General features: G+C 45.9%; 2 protein-coding genes across 2 annotated transcripts in view; one reads left to right on the plus strand and one right to left on the minus strand.

Annotated features, from left to right (window-relative positions):
- The window catches only part of LOC119647891 (angiotensin-converting enzyme-like protein Ace3), a 120,393-nt gene extending 117,700 nt beyond the window's left edge, over positions 1-2,693 (plus strand). The window contains exons 9-10 of the mRNA XM_038049194.1: positions 2,268-2,417; positions 2,498-2,693. Coding sequence (XP_037905122.1) covers positions 2,268-2,417; positions 2,498-2,660 — 313 coding nt within the window. The 3' untranslated portion in view covers positions 2,661-2,693. The remainder of the gene's footprint in view (positions 1-2,267; positions 2,418-2,497) is intronic.
- Positions 2,694-2,707: 14 nt separating this feature from the next.
- LOC119647885 (YEATS domain-containing protein 2) lies at positions 2,708-18,589 on the minus strand. The gene is made up of 6 exons (XM_038049182.1): positions 17,458-18,589; positions 17,245-17,393; positions 10,795-12,704; positions 3,405-3,915; positions 3,225-3,333; positions 2,708-3,003 (listed from the first exon to the last, which is right to left on the minus strand). Exons 1-6 carry the CDS (start codon positions 18,285-18,287, stop codon positions 2,880-2,882), a joined length of 3,633 nt encoding a protein of 1,210 aa, XP_037905110.1. The 5' UTR covers positions 18,288-18,589; the 3' UTR covers positions 2,708-2,879.
- Between the last annotated feature and the right edge of the window lie 278 nt (positions 18,590-18,867).

An 18,867-nucleotide genomic window follows, 5' to 3' on the forward strand; every position in this document is an offset into this window, starting at 1 on the left:
TGACATCGGCCTCGATAGGGATCACCATAGCTTACGTTCGGTTGCGTGTTGCGTCCGCCACTTCTCACAGGGTGGGATAGCCGCGATTCCCCAATTTAGCATTGACCTCTTGTATGATTTAGCTGTCGCTCGGCAGTGGGAAAGCCATCTGAGTAACGCCGCCATCAAAAATGTTCTTTTCTCGGGCGCTACACAAGTCGTCGTCGTCATTATAAGATCTGGCTAACTACGGAATCATAGGAACGGATCAATTAAAGGAACGGGTAGGGTTGCAGGTTCTATTAACCGCTAAGAGTAATGCTAGTCGTAATGCGCTCGAACCCCGATACCGAGCGAAATCCCGAAAAGTTCAGCGTAGTGTATGTCCTGATAAGAGAGAATCTGCTATTACGCTGGTCAGAAATGTATACCGTATCAGGAAAGACTTTGCGTGTGGTCACAAATCTTCTCCTGGTTCTGTGAAGGAAGTCAACAGTCGAATGGTGAAAAGAGCACTTCACTATCGTTCTTAACCGTATCACATCCGCTGAGGTTCCTTCTCTAGTGGATGAAATGGTTAGTCACCGTAGGATGCGGCTACGGACTGTTCCTCCAAGCAGAAGGGAATCATTTCGGCCATCAATGTATTCAAACGAAGTAAAACCACTGGGCTTGGCAGTCTCCTCGCAGAGATATTTATCGCTGCACCTGCAGTTACTGCAGGTCTGCTGCTGCCTCTCTTATGGAAATCTTGGAAATCCGAGACCTTTCCCAAAGAGTGGAGGAAGGGGATGATCGTCAAGATCCCAAAAACGGGGAGAATTTTGAGTATGGCAACTAGAGGGGTACTATATCTGCGTACTCCCTGCCGTCGCAAAGATAATGGCTAAAATAATCCTGGAACGCATCAAAGAACATCTCGGAAGCTTGATCGGCAGTTTGCATCTCGGCGGCTTGATATTATCAGAGGGACAGATGGACAGATTGGCACAAAATGCCACGTGACCTCGGACGATTATCCTATCACCGATATTGTTCCTTCTTGTTATTGGTGACATTCTTCATGCTCCCTTGTCCGGAGGACATGGAGAAATTCAATTCAAACACCTCGACTACGCTGATGACATTTGCTTACTCTTTCACCGGGTCTTGGACCTTGGCTAAATGACTCTGAATTTGTAAAGAGAATGAGGTAGACTTGGACCAAAAATAAAAACAAACAGAACCAAGGTTCCCAGTCTGACGGGTCATCGCACTCACCCTATCTACATTAATGGGTAGAGCATCAAAGGCGTCGACCAATTTGTACTTCTAGAAAGCGTGGTCTCCGCCGAAGGAGGCACCGAACTGTCTAACTGTCTAAAATCTTGAAATCAGTTACCTTAACACCAAGATCAAGTTGAAACTGTTCTGTGCTAGTGTTCTTTCTGTGTTGCTATATGGGAGTAGCAAATGGAAAGTGAACTTCACTGTTATTCAAAAGTTCCAAACTTTCATCAACATCTGTTTGCGTCGTATCATCGGAGCCGCTTGCGTGACACAACCTCAAACGAAGAACTTGGTCGGTGTACAAGCTTGGTACTCGTACACAATGTGGTCGGAAGGCGGAAATGGCAGAGGATAGGTCACACATTAAGGATGGGCGACAATTGCATTGCGGGCTACGCACTCCAATCTCTCAACATGGCTGACGAGTGCGTCGCCCCAAGGGCACTTGGAGCAAAACAGTAGAGGGGGAGTACGAGCGTCTCCGGAAGTCGTAAGGGGAGCTAAAGGGCACTTCAAGAAACCTAAAGGAGCCTCTAAAGCAACATTTTCGTCCTCCCTTAAGAAGAGGGACAGGAAAACCCAAGTAGGGACACTGCTCCTTAAATTACCATATAGAAAAATTGAAGTGGCAAATCTTTCACGGTGGTACCTTGGAACGAAGAACTTTCGCACTTGCACAATACGTGATTTTAGGGGGCAGTACAATGGGCCTAATGAAAGGCCTGCCTGGTTGGAGCTACAACTCTCCCCATTAATAACTTAACCATATACTATTGATTGCCCAAAGGATTTCCTATCCAATCTTTAAGATATCTAAATGTTTCTCCGTCATTCGAATCATCGAAATTCTACCCTCTTCCTTCCTTATATTGACCTGGAAGCGTTTGAGAGGTAAGACTGAAGATAAAAAATTTATAAGCACTTTTTCAAACGTGGGAAAGATTAATTATAATGACTGACAAGTCAGAAGTTATCGTTTTAACTCATCAATCTCAATAAAAGTAATTCAATATTTTCAGATACTTCCTAGCAAGCATATTGCAAGTGCAAATATTCAAAGGACTTTGCGAAATGACGGTTTTCGGACGAGTTAATACTGAGCAAAACTTACCATTACCGCTGCATAGATGTGACATATACGGTTCTAAACGAGCTGGAAAAGTTTTAAAGTAAACGACCTCATGATGATGAGGACCTCATCATCCTCCAAAATATCACATCATATAATAATCTTATGATATCTCCACAGGAAAGCCTTGAAATTGGGTGCTTCGAAACATTGGTCCGAGGTCCTCTACATTTTAACTGGCAAACGTGAAGTTTCCGTCGAACCATTCATCGAATATTACCAACCTCTATTCCAATCCATGAAGAAGCTTATAAAGGACTTTGAAATCCCTGTTGGCTGGTAACGAGTCAAAACGAGCAAGAAACGACGAAATGGAAATATTAAATTATGGATGTATAAATAAAAATTTATTTCTTCCGCTTCAATTACAAAATTCTACACAATTATTTATGTACAAATTAAAATACAAAAATTATAAAATTATACAAATGCCTTACAAGTGTATTGGATATAATGAAATTAAATAACACACTCATGTACACGATTTGATAACAAATTGATTTTAATCTTTTTGTTCCTTCGGTTTAGCGACTCCCAGTCCGTTGTTTGTTAAGAAATCCCATTGCGGCCTACTTAATATTGCATTTTTTATATCTTCAGGGCGTATAACATTTTCCACGAGAGAACTGAAAATAGAAATTGGAATAATTGCAAGTATAGCATCAGATATTTTATTATTTTCATAGGAAGAGAGAATGCCTTTATTATACTATGCTAAGTAGAGACCAATTTCTAGATAAGGCAGGTAAGACACAGCGACAACTGCTCATACATGCCATCGTTGTCAATTGCTGGCAAGGCGACGCTCCCTCTCCATGTTATACTAAAATTCAATTTGACTACTCACCTCGATGTATCGACATCAGGTCTGCATGCTGCACCTCTTCGGAGAAGATCATTCATGAATGATTTGAAGCACTGAATCAAGACTAGTTGCGCCGACGGATGCAACACATCTGCATCGAAAGAAAAAGAAAGTTTCAAAATCAAACAACTTTGGACCATATTTTAAATCTTAATATCTTACTTGTAACAATCTCTTCCGGTTTCAATCGTATTCCAATTTGTTGACAAGCATCATTAACGAACGACGCCTCAGTCTCTAGACTAGAATCCAAAGGATGGAAATACTTCCCAGCAGCATTTTTCAAAGGTGATCCAGAATCTTGTTCCTTATTCAATCTCTTATCGGAGCTCTCGTCATCATTGCCATCGACATTGATGATTTCTTCACTGACTAGCAATTCACGGTTGATCTTTTGCCGAATATCGTTGATCCAATCGTACGTTCCATGCACCAGCGTAGTTGTCTGGATATCATACTTTTCCCTTTTGATTTCCTTCTTAACGAGATCTTTTAAAGTTCTATCTGTCGTCCTATTATTATCGTTAAATTCTTTTCCAATTTTGTAGTTTATCACAGGTGTATAGGCATGCAGACGAGCGAATAGAACTATTTCTTTTGTTGTCCAGAATTTGGATGTGTTCAGATGGGGGTGTTTTTGTAGAAGTTGAAGAATGTATTTCGCACGAAGCCACTGTGAAGAAGAAAATGGTCAAGGAAATATTTACAAAAAAGTCTGAATTTTAGTCACTTTGAATACAATGCTTGTTTTCGAGTTCCAAGCGCCCATTCCTTAATAATGAACAAGAAGCGGTTTTGTTCAAGTTAGAGAAGCTATGGTCTGTTTTCAACACAGAAATGGCCTTTTTTAGGAAGGTCATGTCTGCATCACACAAATTAATTCGACGAAATTCATTCATTGATAGCAAAAAATTACCGGCCTTCTGATGTACACTATCTTATTGAATACCAGACCAGGGCCAACCACGAGAACTAAGGTATCTCAACACCTAAAGAAATGACGAAATTGACCCTATCCCCTCGACATGTCTCTGCGCTAGATAGGCTCGTAAGTGGGGAGAGATCATTTTCGCACTTCAATCCCTCTCATGCTCTGCGTGATGAGATGAGACCTTTGATGAATGAGGACATGATAACCGCTATACCTCCAAATGCGACTATTCTCAGAGAAATCAAACACAAAGGGATCGAGTCTCTGGCGGTACGGTGTGGGGAAAAACCCCGTCACACGCCGAGCCCGCCATACGCTTCTGTTTTCCATCACACATTAGATTAGGTTAATGTCGAAAAACATAAAGATGGGTCAAATTAACCTGCAGCATGCGAAAGCCTCCGCTGCCATCTGGGTTCGAGACGACGGAAGACTTCGTGTTCTTGCCGAAGGTCGGGGGAACGGGTTTGTCTGGATCCAGTGTTTAGGGATAACGTTTTTTAACATTTACCTGATGCCGAACGAGACTTTCGGCGCCGGCTTGATGCTTTGGAGGACCCCGTTTCGGGCACGAAGGGACGAGTCCTGGTAGGAGATGATTTTAATGCCAGGGCTATTGAATGGGGCATGCTTCAGTCAGACTCCAGAGGGAAACGGATTCTGGAAATGGCGGCGAGAACCGGGTTCGAAGTTTTAAACACTGGATCCGCGCCAACGTTTCGGTGCCCAGACGAAGGAAGGAAGGAGGGCATCTTTCCTTGTCGCTGGAAAGTGGCCAGACTCTCGTTGATCAGTAAGGGTAAAGGAGACCCAGAGCTCCCGTCTGCATACCGACCGCTGTGTATGCTTGACACGAAGCGATTCGCGCTGCCGGGGACTTATCCGCTAGGCAGTTCAGGTTCAGAACAGGGAGATCTACAGTGGATGCTGTTATGGAGGTCATAGATGTGGTTCATCGAGCCGAGGCGCACAGCCGCCGATCTCGATGGATAGTACTCCTCATAACGCTTGATGTGAGAAATGCCTTCAATTCCGTAAGATGGACAGATATGCTAGGCACATTAGAAAACTCATTTCACGTGCCAAGATATCTGTTGCGGATATTGAAGGATTATCTGAAAAACCGCTCCCTGCTCTATGGGCCGCTAGAGGGCCAAAGGAGGATGGAAATCACGTCGGGAGTAGCACAGGAATCCATCCTAGGGCCGGACCTCTGGAACGCTTCTTATCGTCGCGCCTGGTCGGTAATGCAGACGACGTTGCGGCACTTGTTGCCGGACGGACTGTTTAACAGGCACAAAGCAGACTTGACATATTGATGCAACGGGTGAGCGGATGGATAACTGCTCACGGTTTCAGCCTTGCGCTGGAAAAAACCGAAGTAGTCATCTTGACCAGAAAGAGAATCCCGACCCTGCGCCCCATATCGACTATAGAGTCAAAACCAGCGGTTAAATGCCTTCGTTTAATCCTCGACTCGAAGATGAGCTTCTTCGAGTAAATCAAAGCAGCAGCGGACAAGGCTGCAGCTGGGTGTTGAGTCGGCTAATGACGAATGTCAGGGGCCCCCGTTGCCCTCCTTGCCAAGGAGCGCAAAGCTCTCTACCGCCATAAGGGCGAGAACTTAAGACAGATGGTTGCCCGTGAAGAACGTCAACACATCTTTATCGAGTGGCAACTTTCTTGGCAAAATGAGCCAAGGGGCAAATGGACTGCGCGGCTCATCGACAAATTAGACCCGTGTTTGAACCGAACGCACGGTGAGATTGATTACTTCCTTACCCAACTTCCAAGTGAACATGGAGGTTTTCAGTCTTACCTGCACAGGATTGGGAAGGCGCGATCTCCTGATTGTATGTTCTGCAATGGAGTGACGGACGACGCTGGACACACCTTTTTCTCTTGCGGGAGTTGGGACGGTTTTCGTCAGCAGCTTTATGCGGACACAGGGGAGCTCTCTCCAAACAACATTGTCAGAGAGATGCTGAATGGCGCTGGTAGCTGGAATCGTATTGTGCACAATGTTCGGGCTGAGATTGAACTCGACCGGCGGAGGGATCAGACGGTAAGGGGTTCCCTGAACTGACAACTCCCTTAATCCCCTCCCGTTGGTGGAAGGAATTCCCTGCTTGAAGGCTCCCAAAGCCGGGAGAGCGGCCGAAGTAATGTGTGAAACGGTTCCAGGCTAGTTCTCTGATGACAGGGAGGTGTTTAGTTGGTAGTCCAACAGCGTGCTGTTGCGCGAGAGCAACACTCTGTGCATAAACGCATTCACCTACCCTGCTCTCAAAAAAAAAAATACCAAAACCTCCTCCTACCTACTTGCAGCGAGGCTAACAAGGCTGCTGGATTGCCCCTACATTTTTCTGTTGCAAGAGACAGAGAAGTGGTCAAAGGGTATATAGATCCCAGCGCGAAACGTGGATTGGTACCCACGATAGAGCATAAAACCTAAGAAACGCCTGCTGAACCAACACCAACAGCTCCAAAACTACCAACCCCTTCCTTAACCTCTACGTGGTGACCGCTGGGAGCTCTTTCTTAACGATAAGCTGTAGACCGAAAAGGATGAAGGCGAGGCTCTCGCGCCTAAAAACGGGACAAATTCTACTAACTGGTCCTCCAGGTTTGGGGGTTGGATAGGGCTGTGAACCGTACACGGGAAACTGTCTGCTACGAAGCCACAAAAGGAGCGGACTGGATTGACTACACAACGAAGAACCCGGCAACAATAACGGAATAACGATTTACGCATTTTCTCATGGAACATGCGCTCCTTGGGCAGACCGAATACCGATACCCTGTCCCAATATAAGGCTGATGTTACAGCGCAGCAAGAGATACGGTGGACAGGGACCGGTTTTCTGAAGAAAAGCTACTACACCATATATATGGTGACAATCTAGTAAAGCATGTGCTCGGAGTAGGTTTCCTAGTCAGCCAAAAAATATTAAATGCTGTTATCAGCTTTCTTCCCCTACAGAGCAGGCTGCAGATTCAGAGAAGGATACCTTCTATGAGGCAGTTGAGCCGGCCCTCGAAGCCTGTCACAGGTATGATATCAAAATCATACTTGGATCAGACAATCAAGGAGGGACGGAGTCCGTATTCAGGCTATATATCGGCTTCCATAGCTTACATGAAGATAAAAATGATAATGGACTGCGGATTATTTAGTTAGCAGTATCGTCCAAATTAAAATGACAACACAATCACAGCAACAACAAACACGACGACACAACCACCACACATTTTTAGAAGGAGCAGCAATACACCACACTCACCGCTTCAGGCAGCTAAAATGGGAGATCCCACAATAAATCCCTTTGCAAGAATTCATGACAGTCACCTACTGAAAAAGTAAGAACGCCCATTGTCCCAATGGTGAAGACGACGTGAAATGAAAAAGGAAGTGACACAGCAACCTGAGTTGAGCTGTACCGAAGTCGATATAGACTACGACATCAGTGTCAACCATATGACGCTGGGATAGAAGTTAAATTTATCCGGCGGGCTCGAACAGGCGCTATACTTGTAGAGCTTGTTTCGAAGACCGAAAAGAAGCATTCTAGGCACGAAGGCAGTGGTTTCCGGCTTAAAACCCATATACACCCTTGAAATAAGAGATTTAAATTGTCTCACTAATACGGAAGTGGAGGAGGCGATAAAAAGGGATCACCCCGATGTGGGCAACCCTAAGGTAGGAGTCACGTCTGTCAACTCTAAAGGACAAAAATTGGCTGTTGTCACTGTCCCTGAGAGGATAGCGAGCAAACTTCTTTATTGCGGAACAATAAAAATCGGGTGGATTATTTGCAGAATAAGGCGAAGGGCAGTTTCACTGCTTTAAGTGCTAGGCATAGAGACATATATCAGGCGCTTGCAAGGGGAATCACTTTGTGTTACAAGTGTGGCAAACCCGGGCACAAAGCGAAGACTTGTAATTCGGCAAAAATCTGTGTCTTTTACAAAGACCGCGGTCTGCAAAAAAAAAGATGCGGATCATGTTCCCGGTTGTGGGCGTTGCCAAGTCTTCAAGGAAGAGTTACGGAAAGCGAAAAGTCAAGCACCATAATTCACATCCTGCAAGCAAACATACATAGAAGTGCAACTACTCACGACCTGATAGGGCAGATGGTGCAAGAAGTCAGGAACAGTATTGAGATAGGAAGTCACCATCGTTGTATACCGATATATCTGGCACTGCAGCCATCTGAGCGAGAGACACGATTAACTTGTAAGTGCGAGCCCTTGGTCGAGTGGATGGGTTCGTTTGCGTTCGTTGTGCGGAAGTGACGTTTTTCAGCACTCCGACATTCCGACTAAAGGAGGCCGAACTAGAGGAAGCGATTCAGTCCATGAAAGACAAAAAACACCAAGACCGGACGGTATTCCCAGCGAAGAGTTGGAACTAAGCCCGACTTGCTACTCGGCGCATTCAACGCAAGTTTGATAGCGGGTGTTTTCCCTCTCTCTGGAAAGTTACGAGACTCAGAGGCGCCATCAGCGTATCGGACACAGCGGGGAAGCTACTTGGCAAGTTCATCAACCCACCACTGACTGACGCAATAATTGCACCAGGAGACTACTTACCAACACAATATGGTTTTAGAGCGGGGCGATACACAGTTGATGCAATTGAGGAAGTGGTCCAAGCGGTAAAACTACCTGAGGCATACTGTCGCCACTGTCGCCGAGTGGTGCTCTTTGTGACCCTAGACATAAGAAACGCCTTTAGTTCTGCGAGGTGGTGCGACATCCTACCTATTGCGGATGTTAAGGGAATATTTGAAGAACCGTGCCCTACTCTACGAGACCCGGGAGGGACAATGCAGAATAAAGTTAACATCGTGGGCTGAAACAACAGCCTTCTACGACTCGAGATTCCTGATGGATCGCTTCTGGTCGGATATGCAAACGATGTTGCGGCACTAGTTCCCGCACGCGCTGTTGTACAGGCTCAGCGCGCACTGGGAATGGTGATGAGGCGTATAAAATGAATGTTTGCGATTTGCCGATTGATGTCCAATATCCAAAGTCCCTTATACAGCAGGTGTCGCTTGCTGATGAGCGCGCTTCAATCCGTTCTCCTTTACGGTCCCGAAATATAGGCTGACTCCCTCAGTAAAGAAATGTACCATAAGCACTTAGCGCAAGTACAAAGACGAGGGGTTCTGCGAGTTGCGTCCGCCTATCGTACCGTCTCGAAGTTAGTTATAATTGTGATAGCGGGAGTTATTCCAATCGTTCTCCATACTACCAAGCGGAGGCTTATATACCTCAGGAAAAGCGAGGAAAATAAAGAAACTGTCGCTTGTGAAGAGAGAGCCCATACTCTCTGCGCATGACAATAATCCTGGGAAAGAAAATCGAGAAGTAAATGGACCACGCATCTCATAAAAAACGTGCAGCCTTTACCTTTACCTAACCGAGCTGCTCAGCGGGCACGGATATTTTCAATCTTACCTGCACACAATCGGGAAATCACGGTAGCCTTGGGTCCCCGGACACCATAATTAGAGCCGAGTAGCACGTTACAATCAAGACATTCCTAAGGCGAAACAGAAGGAGATGGATAGGAGACATTTCAAGGTAGCTGAGGCTCCCTGGTTCCACGGGGTTTTGCTCCTATACTGAATAGGCCTGTCATGAGGTAATGTGTCAAAAGGTTCCTGGTCAAAGTCCTGGGCGCTCCAGGGGTGTGTTAGCCGGTAGTCTGTCTTACACTCAATTTGTGCGTAAATACAGTTCATCTCCCTACACCCCAAAAAATGGCAATCATTCTACTTGGCTAATATACGAAAAGGCCGTCCTGCGACTCTGTACTAGAATTTGGATCGGTCCTTAACACCACCGAATTGTTGTATCCACTCAAGAATGCATTGTGAAAGCTGACGCTAGCCCGACCCGCCAACCACGCGGAAAACGTGGCCGTCGTGCCCAGGTGTATCAATTCCTGCACGCTGTAACTACCTTACGAGCGCCCTTTGAGGTGCTCGAGCGAGGCCCACAGCATTTTAGTCTCAACGTCGGAAGCACAATCAAGGTCTCCCTAGCCCGAATAAACGATTTCTTTCCAGAAGAAAGCGCGACCAGGAAGAGAGGCGCATGACGCGTCCATATTGGTTTTTGGCAGCCGAGCTGAGAAGCCACGCGTCTAGTTTTCTACTGGAACCCCTTTCGGTTTCAGCTGAGGGTGGAGTGTTGCGGCGGAGCGAGCAACTTGTATGACGAACGCACCCAATTGTGAACGAGTCAGTCATGACTTTTTGACAGGAAAAATGATTTTCGAAGTCAGCGAGAAGTAGGTCCAGTATCGAAAAAGATAAATACATATAATATAAAATTGATTAAACAAGTTACAACGGTTACAGCATCATGAATGCTTGTGTCAGCGATTATGTTCGTTGACACCAACATGTCTGTTTTGCCTGGACAGGAAAATAATCTTCTATTGTTGCTGGTTTGTAAGGAATTTTCGGGATGTTAAACGCAAATAAAACTGTACAACCATCCTCTGCTCTTTTCGAGCACAAATTCAGGCAATCAAGTGACAAAAGTAGCAGCTATTATCTTAACATGCTAAAGTCAAACTAAATAAAAATATCTACATTCACTTACCTCATTCGCTTTCAACTTCGGCGTGATCAATCGATCGAAAACACTTTGACTTTTCACGATAAACGGAAACGATGAACTATAATCCGTACTCGATGCCTTGGCATCAATTAACGGCAACTGTTTCAACAGAAATTCAACCGCCTGTCGCACACTCACAGGACTTGTCCTAGCGAAGATCATTTCCAATTCACTACGATAATCCCGTCGAGGCTTCTGCATGAGCGCCGTTGATTTCTGCATCACAGGAGTCTTCATATTCAATCTGATTTCCTGATCACCATCATCATCCTCTTCATCGTCATCTAGCTTCGTAACTATAACATTGATTCGACTGTTATTCGGACTATTTACAGTGACTATACTGGACTTTTGCTTATGGAGCAGCTGCTGCTGTTGTGGTTGTTGACTCAGGGAGGATCGGTGAATGGTGACCTTGTTTGGCGTTGGAGATTTACCAAGGAAGCTCGTGTAGTCGTGATCCGTCGCGATCGACGTGTGATTAAACACACTTTTTGCATCGTTACGGATACAATTGTTGAGATTATCGTTTTTCACAATCGGTTTCAGGAGGCTGACTTGTGGTTTCAAGAGCGACTCTTGCTTCTTCGTCTGCTGCTTGATTTTCGCTTGTAGCGGATCGATTATGTACATTTTTCCGTTCTTTACAAGAACCTGATTCTTATTTGTACTATTCAGAGCGGATTTTGGTAGGGCAGAGGATAAATTCGATTGATTCTCTTTTGTAGCTAAAACTTTGAGGCCAGATGTGATTTGCGGTGAAGCTGAGGTGGTTGGAGCTTTGACAGGATATGTATCTTTAACCGCTGCAATAGTCGTGTTCGGCTGGGAAATTGCAGGTATTGGCTTCATCGAATTCACCGAATTCGCTGGTGCGATTTTGAAGACAAGCGGCTTGGCTAGTCCTTTTTGTCCGTTGGAAATGATAATTGTCTTCGGGCCAGTAGCTGTCTGAGTTTGTGGTGTTAGCATAACACGACCAATCTGTCCGTTCTGAGAGTCTGCAGATTTGACAAGCATTTCAACGAGTTTTACGTTTCCTTGTTTATCAATACATTTCACTATGCGTTTTTGGAAGATTTGAGGTTTGTTTGAGATTGAGCTTGCAGGAGTGATGATTGTTGGCTTTGTTGGATCTTTAGGATCCTTTGAAATACTTGATATTTTGGTTATAATGTTCACAGAGGGTTTAGCTAGGGTGGTGGTCCGTGGTGAACTGGTTGGGTTTAGTTGAGTACACTCAACACTTTTAGCAGGCTCAGTTATAGGTAATGCACAAACACTTTGATTAAGACACAATTTGTTTTCTAAACTATCTATTTCAGTCACTTGATGTGGTTCTGCAGGATGTAGAGGCTCATGCTTGACTGCAACCGACGTTGTCTGACAAACATTCTGCTCAATTTCTAGTTCAGACTTTACCGGAACCGCCTGAGAAGACACCGAAGGCCTCTCTAAAGTCGATCCATCTATACTACATGCCGGTATTGCATCAATGCTTTTTCCGAATTCCACTTGGTTTACCACCTCCGGAAGAATGAGAGTTGATGTTAAATTCGGATTAGTTTCGTCTCCATGTATATTATGATTTCCTTGCAGAGCTAGACCATCATTTGCCATGAAATCTGCTTCGATACTGTTATCTGCAACTGAGATTGTTGGCTCGATTTTTTCGCCTTCCTCGCATATTGACTTTGAAGTTTGGTTTTCAATTCGGTTAAGAAGTTCCATTAGCTTATCGTCAATATGATCGATAGGATTGTCTTCACTGTGCTGTGATGTCTCATCTTCGGTTGTAGGAAGATCAGTAAAGGTCGAGTCTGTATTCTTGGAATCATGTGGAATTTGAAGATGATCTGTACGCAGCCACATCTCCACCAGAGTCTCAGCGCCTGGAAGGTAAGAAAGAATTCATGGTTGAAAGCTCAAAGAAAAACATTAAATCAAAGGAAGCTATCACCCAATAATAATTATAAGCAAATAACACTTTGGGTAAGTTTTAACCGTTTACATTTTCTATAGAGTAACCTATTAGTTGATAGAGAGCCGCACCCCACATTCAGTTAATTATGGATCGCCCCACGAGATAGTATCATATCTCCTATGGTTTTGGTACTTATTTTTTCGGTAATTGTCAAAAATTGTAGGCATTCATCGGCGCCTTCCACGCTGCTGTCATATCAACCTGTAATGGATGTGTCGAGAATAGTGCCCATAGAATACCGTCCATTTTGTCGGCCTTAAATGAACTGGATTTCCGTAGTTTTCGGGTTGTAACCGATTCCTGACCGTCGTCTGTCATTGTGGCACATGCCTCCTCCCAGTCGTTTAAACATTGTGTTAAGCCGCAAAGTTTGTGATACTCCTTCCGGAGGTCTGTAATTGCCACCGTCCACCAATACGTAGAAGATTTGCCACGTTTCGATGCCTTCCTGGGCACGGAAGCTCCATAGACTGTCATTATCAGGTTCATAACAGAATTTACGACAGTGTCAGTACTCTGTAGGATGCGAATCATGTTAACCGCGTTCTAGCTCTTTTTGGTTCTGCTCTGAATACAGGATACCGCCCCGGGCGCGCAGTGTATGCAACGCTCTCGTCAGATGCGCCTCGATCCCTACATAGAACGCACCTATCTGTTCTTTAGCCACCTATGTCCCGTCACCGCGCTTGATAACCTCTTCTATTTCGTTCTTTTCTGCGAAGCCGTCAAGATCTCGGATTTCCAAAGAGCACATGAGTTCTCGGCTAGAAACCAAAAGCTTTCTCTTGCAGTAACCCCTTGACCGCTTCAAAAAACATACCTTTATTTATTGTCCTTGACGAGGACTCTACCACTCTTCGTTTCCCCAATGGAAGACAATTCTGCCCCGCTATCTTCGGGCTTCATCCTATGATGGATTCCGGTGAGGACTTCCGGGATCGATCCCCATTTCACCATGGGAAATTTTGACAGAGAGTAAAAATGATTTTCAGAATTGAGAGAAGCCAGTTAAAGAATTACTGCGGTCGCCCCTCTGAAAGCTACGACGCCCCTAAAAGGGACTGTTTTGATATCATTGGTAGTCATATTGATAAGGCCATTATCACCATTGGGAAAGGATACACCCCCATCCTGTCCACCTGGGCATGGGAAGGACATCCAGAACAATAAACTAATGTGGACGAGTAGAGCAGGTGCAAACTCACGGCAAAGTGGCTTGGAACTCTAGTGCCGGGGTCTTTATGGTTATGAGCAAGCAGGTTCCCGAACGTCGATATCCCTGGACTGCAATGATTCGATGGTGCAGAGCTTGGATCTAATGCTACAAGTAGCTTAGAAAACAAGTGTTTAAACCCAGCTCTCAGTTCTTAGAACATCCACCACCAAAGCGGATGGGCGTCACAAAATCAAGACCCAGGTCCGTCCAGGAGTAGCTAGCGGTGGGAGACTTTGGCCAAAGAGCTTCATAAATATCCCGAAATGTGCGGCAACAGCGATGGCGTAGAAAAAGGCTGTTGAAAAGAATTTTGACCTAAAAAAATCATCTTTTCATTTTGTCGAGCTATACCTTAGACACTTGGCTGTGGCCCAGTCGCTGTGGTATACCAGTTGATGAACGGTATCAAAAACCTGGAGGCGTAGCGAAACCGGTAAATACGACTTGATCGTGCCCTGAACTCCCTATATATGTAGTAGGTGGTATGCTACAACGTTTTGGCCAGGCGTGTACTCGAAGCGGGTGTCAAACTGGTCAATGGAATCGACCAACCTGATCTGCTGCCTCAGCACAAAAGTGAGCGCGCGATGGTCGGTTTATATTACGAACTGATCTCTTTCCAGGATCTGTTGAATATACTGGTCGGCAGCGAAAACGACGAGAATCCCGTTGCTCAGCCTCCGATAGCTTCCTGGAGAAGAGGCCTAATGGAGTCCAAGTACCATCTCCTCGCTGTTGATCTAAGACCGCACTGATGGCCATATTGGACGTGTCAACAGGAAAACTGAAGTGACGAATACAACTTCAGACGATTTGCGTTTGTCCTAGTTGACCTGGAACTTGGCTGGGAAAGAAATTCCTCGAGGTGACGTTAATATTGTTCATGGTCGTTGGAGGAAACAGGATGTCATCTTGGCAACTGTGGACGAAGTCCAACTTTCTGAAAAGGTTAAAGTTTGCTGAACTTCATTCCTCAGGCATGAATACTCAAACAGGGCGAAGAGCGGGGTGGCAGCGATTTGCAAAGATGCTCGGGAACGACAGGAATCTGGTAAAGCCTCGTTGCAGGTCGATGACCGAGTATAGCAAGTCGCTAGTGTCCAGGAGCAGATCCTTTATTATGAGCAGTGGATATACGTGTAGGCGGGTGATGGTATTTAGTTGGTGGTAGTCACCACTTGTCCCCAGTCTTGGGCACCATGTGCAGAGGGCTGGCCCACTGGCTTAAAAGGCCGAATGACAGTTCACTCCAACAAGAGGTCGAACTTCTGCTTCACTGCGATGAAACGTTGTCCCGCAAGGCGCCGAGAGTGTGCGAAAAGCGGTTGTCCGCTGGGGACGATCTGGTGGTGAACTAGCAGATTTGGCAAGTTTGCCTTCTCTTCTAAGAGAACTTGACGATAATTTACCATATTTGTCCCCCGAAAGGCGAAAGCGAAAGCGTTTGGAGTCGCGCCAATCGTGCAGGCCGTGGAAAGATTGGTAACGCCGTCTAGGAGACGACGGTGCCATAAATGCATAATTAGGCCGTGGTGCTTGAGTGCGTCAGCCCCGTGTCTGTTTGAACATCGACGATGATGAACGGCCAGTGGAAAGGTGGACGCAAACCGTAGCCCAAGATGAGACTTTGAGCGCCGAAATTAGTGGTAGGCGTCCCATGAGGTGCACGAGACTTTGCTTGACAAGTAGTGGTGATGAATCGTTTCGGAATGATGGAAAGCACGGAGCCAGGATCCACCAGGAAACGGGTTGCAGTACTGCGATCGGCCACTTAAGTCGACTTAAGTTTCTCGACGTGCCGGTAGCAGCGATTTGAGTAGGAAAGAAGGAAGGTTACTTGCAGCATGGAGCCAAGGCACTGAATTTGGTATGATACAAACAATTACCGGTCTTTGGATTCGGGTGAAGCGTTGCATAACAGAGGCAATTATATTTGCTATTGCGCAAGAGCGAGCCTTGCCCCTATGTACCAATACTGACAGGCGTAAAGTTCGGGGGTTAGGCTGCGCAATGGCCACCCCCAGTGCAACGAGGTCCGCAGGGGCCTGATCCGACGGGCTTGGCAACGCGCAGCTTGTTGTGGATAGTGTGCGCACCTGCTGACGTGAGGTCGCCATAATGAAGGAGCCCATGCCATTTGTCTCATCGGCCACTGCGGCGAGCTCCTCCAGCATCTGATTTTTTATAAGCAGCAGCAGCAGTCGGCATGTCTGTTTGGCAAATCGAGCAACTTAATGCACATGACGCCATTCTGACGCTAAAGAACCCATGATGATGCAAAAGCTATTTGGCTGTCCTCGGAGGCGAGCAAATAACATCTGGCACGTCCGAGATGGTGGTGGATAGAAATTAAGTGGTAGCACCTGGCCAAGCGGCCGAGGAGAAGCTCCACACTGTACTACTTTTGTTTGCTGGCCGTGATGCAGTAAGCGAATGCTCCAAGACTTAATTAAGGCGATCAGATCCGAATCCTACCATGAAACCTTACCCGCGATATACTGGACCGTAGGAGAATTTCTGATTCATGTAGCGATTGACCCTCTAGTGGGAGTTTCATGGAAGTGGTTACGACCAAGCGGACAAATAGACCTGCTGGCCTCAAAGGTGGAGTTGCGTTTCAACTCGGGTGCCGTGCTCTGTAATTCGGTAGAGATTTTGGTAGGTTTTGCATCCACCAATGTGAATGCTGAGTGATGTGCTCAGTATAGACTGGTAAAATTGTTGCTTGTCTCAGCGGGGCTCTGGTTTTGGTCACAAAATCAATCCGTATCTTAAGAAGAGTATGAGCTTAAGTCTACGCGACAGGGACTCACGTAATGCCACCAAAGGCGCAACTCCCCCTGGAATTGCAATTCTGTTCCATACTTGGGAAATTCTAATTGGGAACATACTTGCGTGCCAGAACTGGAATGCAAGTAACCATATAGTGAGGGGATTCAGTACAGGTCGAGAGCGGCAAAGGAGGCGGGAAGGAGCGATGAATACAATTGATAGGCAAAAGGGGAGACTAGAACCACGACCACCTCGCAACATAATACTTTGCGCTGGTTTCACGGGAATAAGGCGGGACTTGGGGGGTGGTTCTGCACTACTGTCTTCTAAAGGTATTCATCACCGGGAAAAAAGGACGGACAGACAAGGGGCCGATTATAATAAGGCCTTTGAGGCGCCATAACTTTTTAAGTAAAGTCCCACCTGGGAGACGTGATGTCCTAGATCCTTAAAAACTCACCCATTGTCTGCAATCCTGTCAACGTTTTATCCAACACAAGGTTATGCACAAGCTGAACCGGTTTCTGCTGAAGGCTGGCGTCAAAATACAACTGCAGTCGAATTGGAAACTCGCCCCATCCACGCCGCGATAACTGAAACGGTGGCTCACTGCAGCCAACAAGAACAAACTCATCATCTTCACGCGAAAGTAGTCATTACAACAATTTCTTACCAAACATCGACAATGTCGTTGGGACGGTACGACGGATGCAGGAAGAACCGCACTTTGGTCACAATCTTCTCAATGGGGACCGGAGTTTTCGTCTTGACGTAGACCAACCACTTATGGGTAACCCCATTAGCGAATTTCTCGTCACCAACGTACTTCGATGTGTTCCCTACGGCTATGAGGCACTTGGTCTGGTTCCTTCCTCGCGCAGCATTCAATTGCGGGATTTCCTTCTCGACCTTATTTGGCTCCACATGTCTCGGAACCTTTGGGGTTGTATCATGGCATATAACCGTATTTACGGCCCCATTCAAAGCTCGCTGCAGCCGCTTCTCTTCCTTTTTCGTCCGCAGTTTCTCCTTGATTGAAGTTTTCGCCGTTTTGGCAGCCTCTCGGGTAGGTCTGGCTTTCAAAATCTCATCATAATCCACAGTTTTCTTGCCCAGGATACTCTTCAACGCAGGATGAATAGCTCTCTGGCCTGACTCGGAAGCTGGCGGAGCGGTACTCTTCAAATTGAGGCTCTCCACACACGCTTGAGCCTCCTGGTCAGGCAGCTCCATTCCCTTCTTGTTGTAGTAATGCGAAACGACCGCATACCGCACTCGGTGCAACAGCTTTCTGGCTAGTTGGATCCTGTTGTCAATCTCCATGATCTCCTGCTCTTTCGCAGTCAACTCCCGTTGAAACTCGCGCTTGACGATGGCGCGAATTTTGTTCAGTCGTTCCTCGCGCGAAAGCTGTGGTGGGTCTTCTGTGGCCGTTTTCACTTTCTTCACGTTTTGTGGGTAGTCCGGGTCGGCGAGCTCCTCAAATTTTCGTTTCTCTGACATTTTCGCTTCCGAACAGGCACAGTGTGGGCGAGGCGAGGATTGTTTGCCTCAGTTTAGTGCGCGACAGGAGAAAGCACTCGCAGTGGAAAATGTCAAATAAACGACAGAATTATAAGAAGAATTTCGGCTCACAGTGCACTTGGAATTTGCGACATTCACTTGGTTAATTTTAGACATGTCTTACGACTTTTTTCTAAGTGACGATAGCACATGGAAATGACTTTGTTTTCGTACTTATCAGCCAGCGTCTTGGCAAACGAAGACGTTTGACAGTTGATGTGTCGCTGTGGAATTTGACAATTGATCGGGCCAGCAGCCGAACGTGTAGGCACGTGGGCCGGCTCGTGCGAACTTCGGGCGTTTGTTTTGATGCAACTTCAAATTTCGGTTTAAATTTTAGGCATTGTTGGTCAACTGTTATACGAAAGAATATAACCATAGAAGAACGTTTCCCGCCAAAAACTAACACCTAAGATTCCATGACGTCACCCTGTTTTCAAATTGAATAACTGATTTGCAAATCCATTTTAATTAATCAACAAAATTTTCATAAAATATTAAGCTAAAAAACGCTTTTGAG

Source organism: Hermetia illucens, chromosome 1 (assembly GCF_905115235.1).
Source record: "Hermetia illucens chromosome 1, iHerIll2.2.curated.20191125, whole genome shotgun sequence".
Classification (NCBI taxonomy): Eukaryota; Metazoa; Arthropoda; class Insecta; order Diptera; family Stratiomyidae; genus Hermetia; species Hermetia illucens.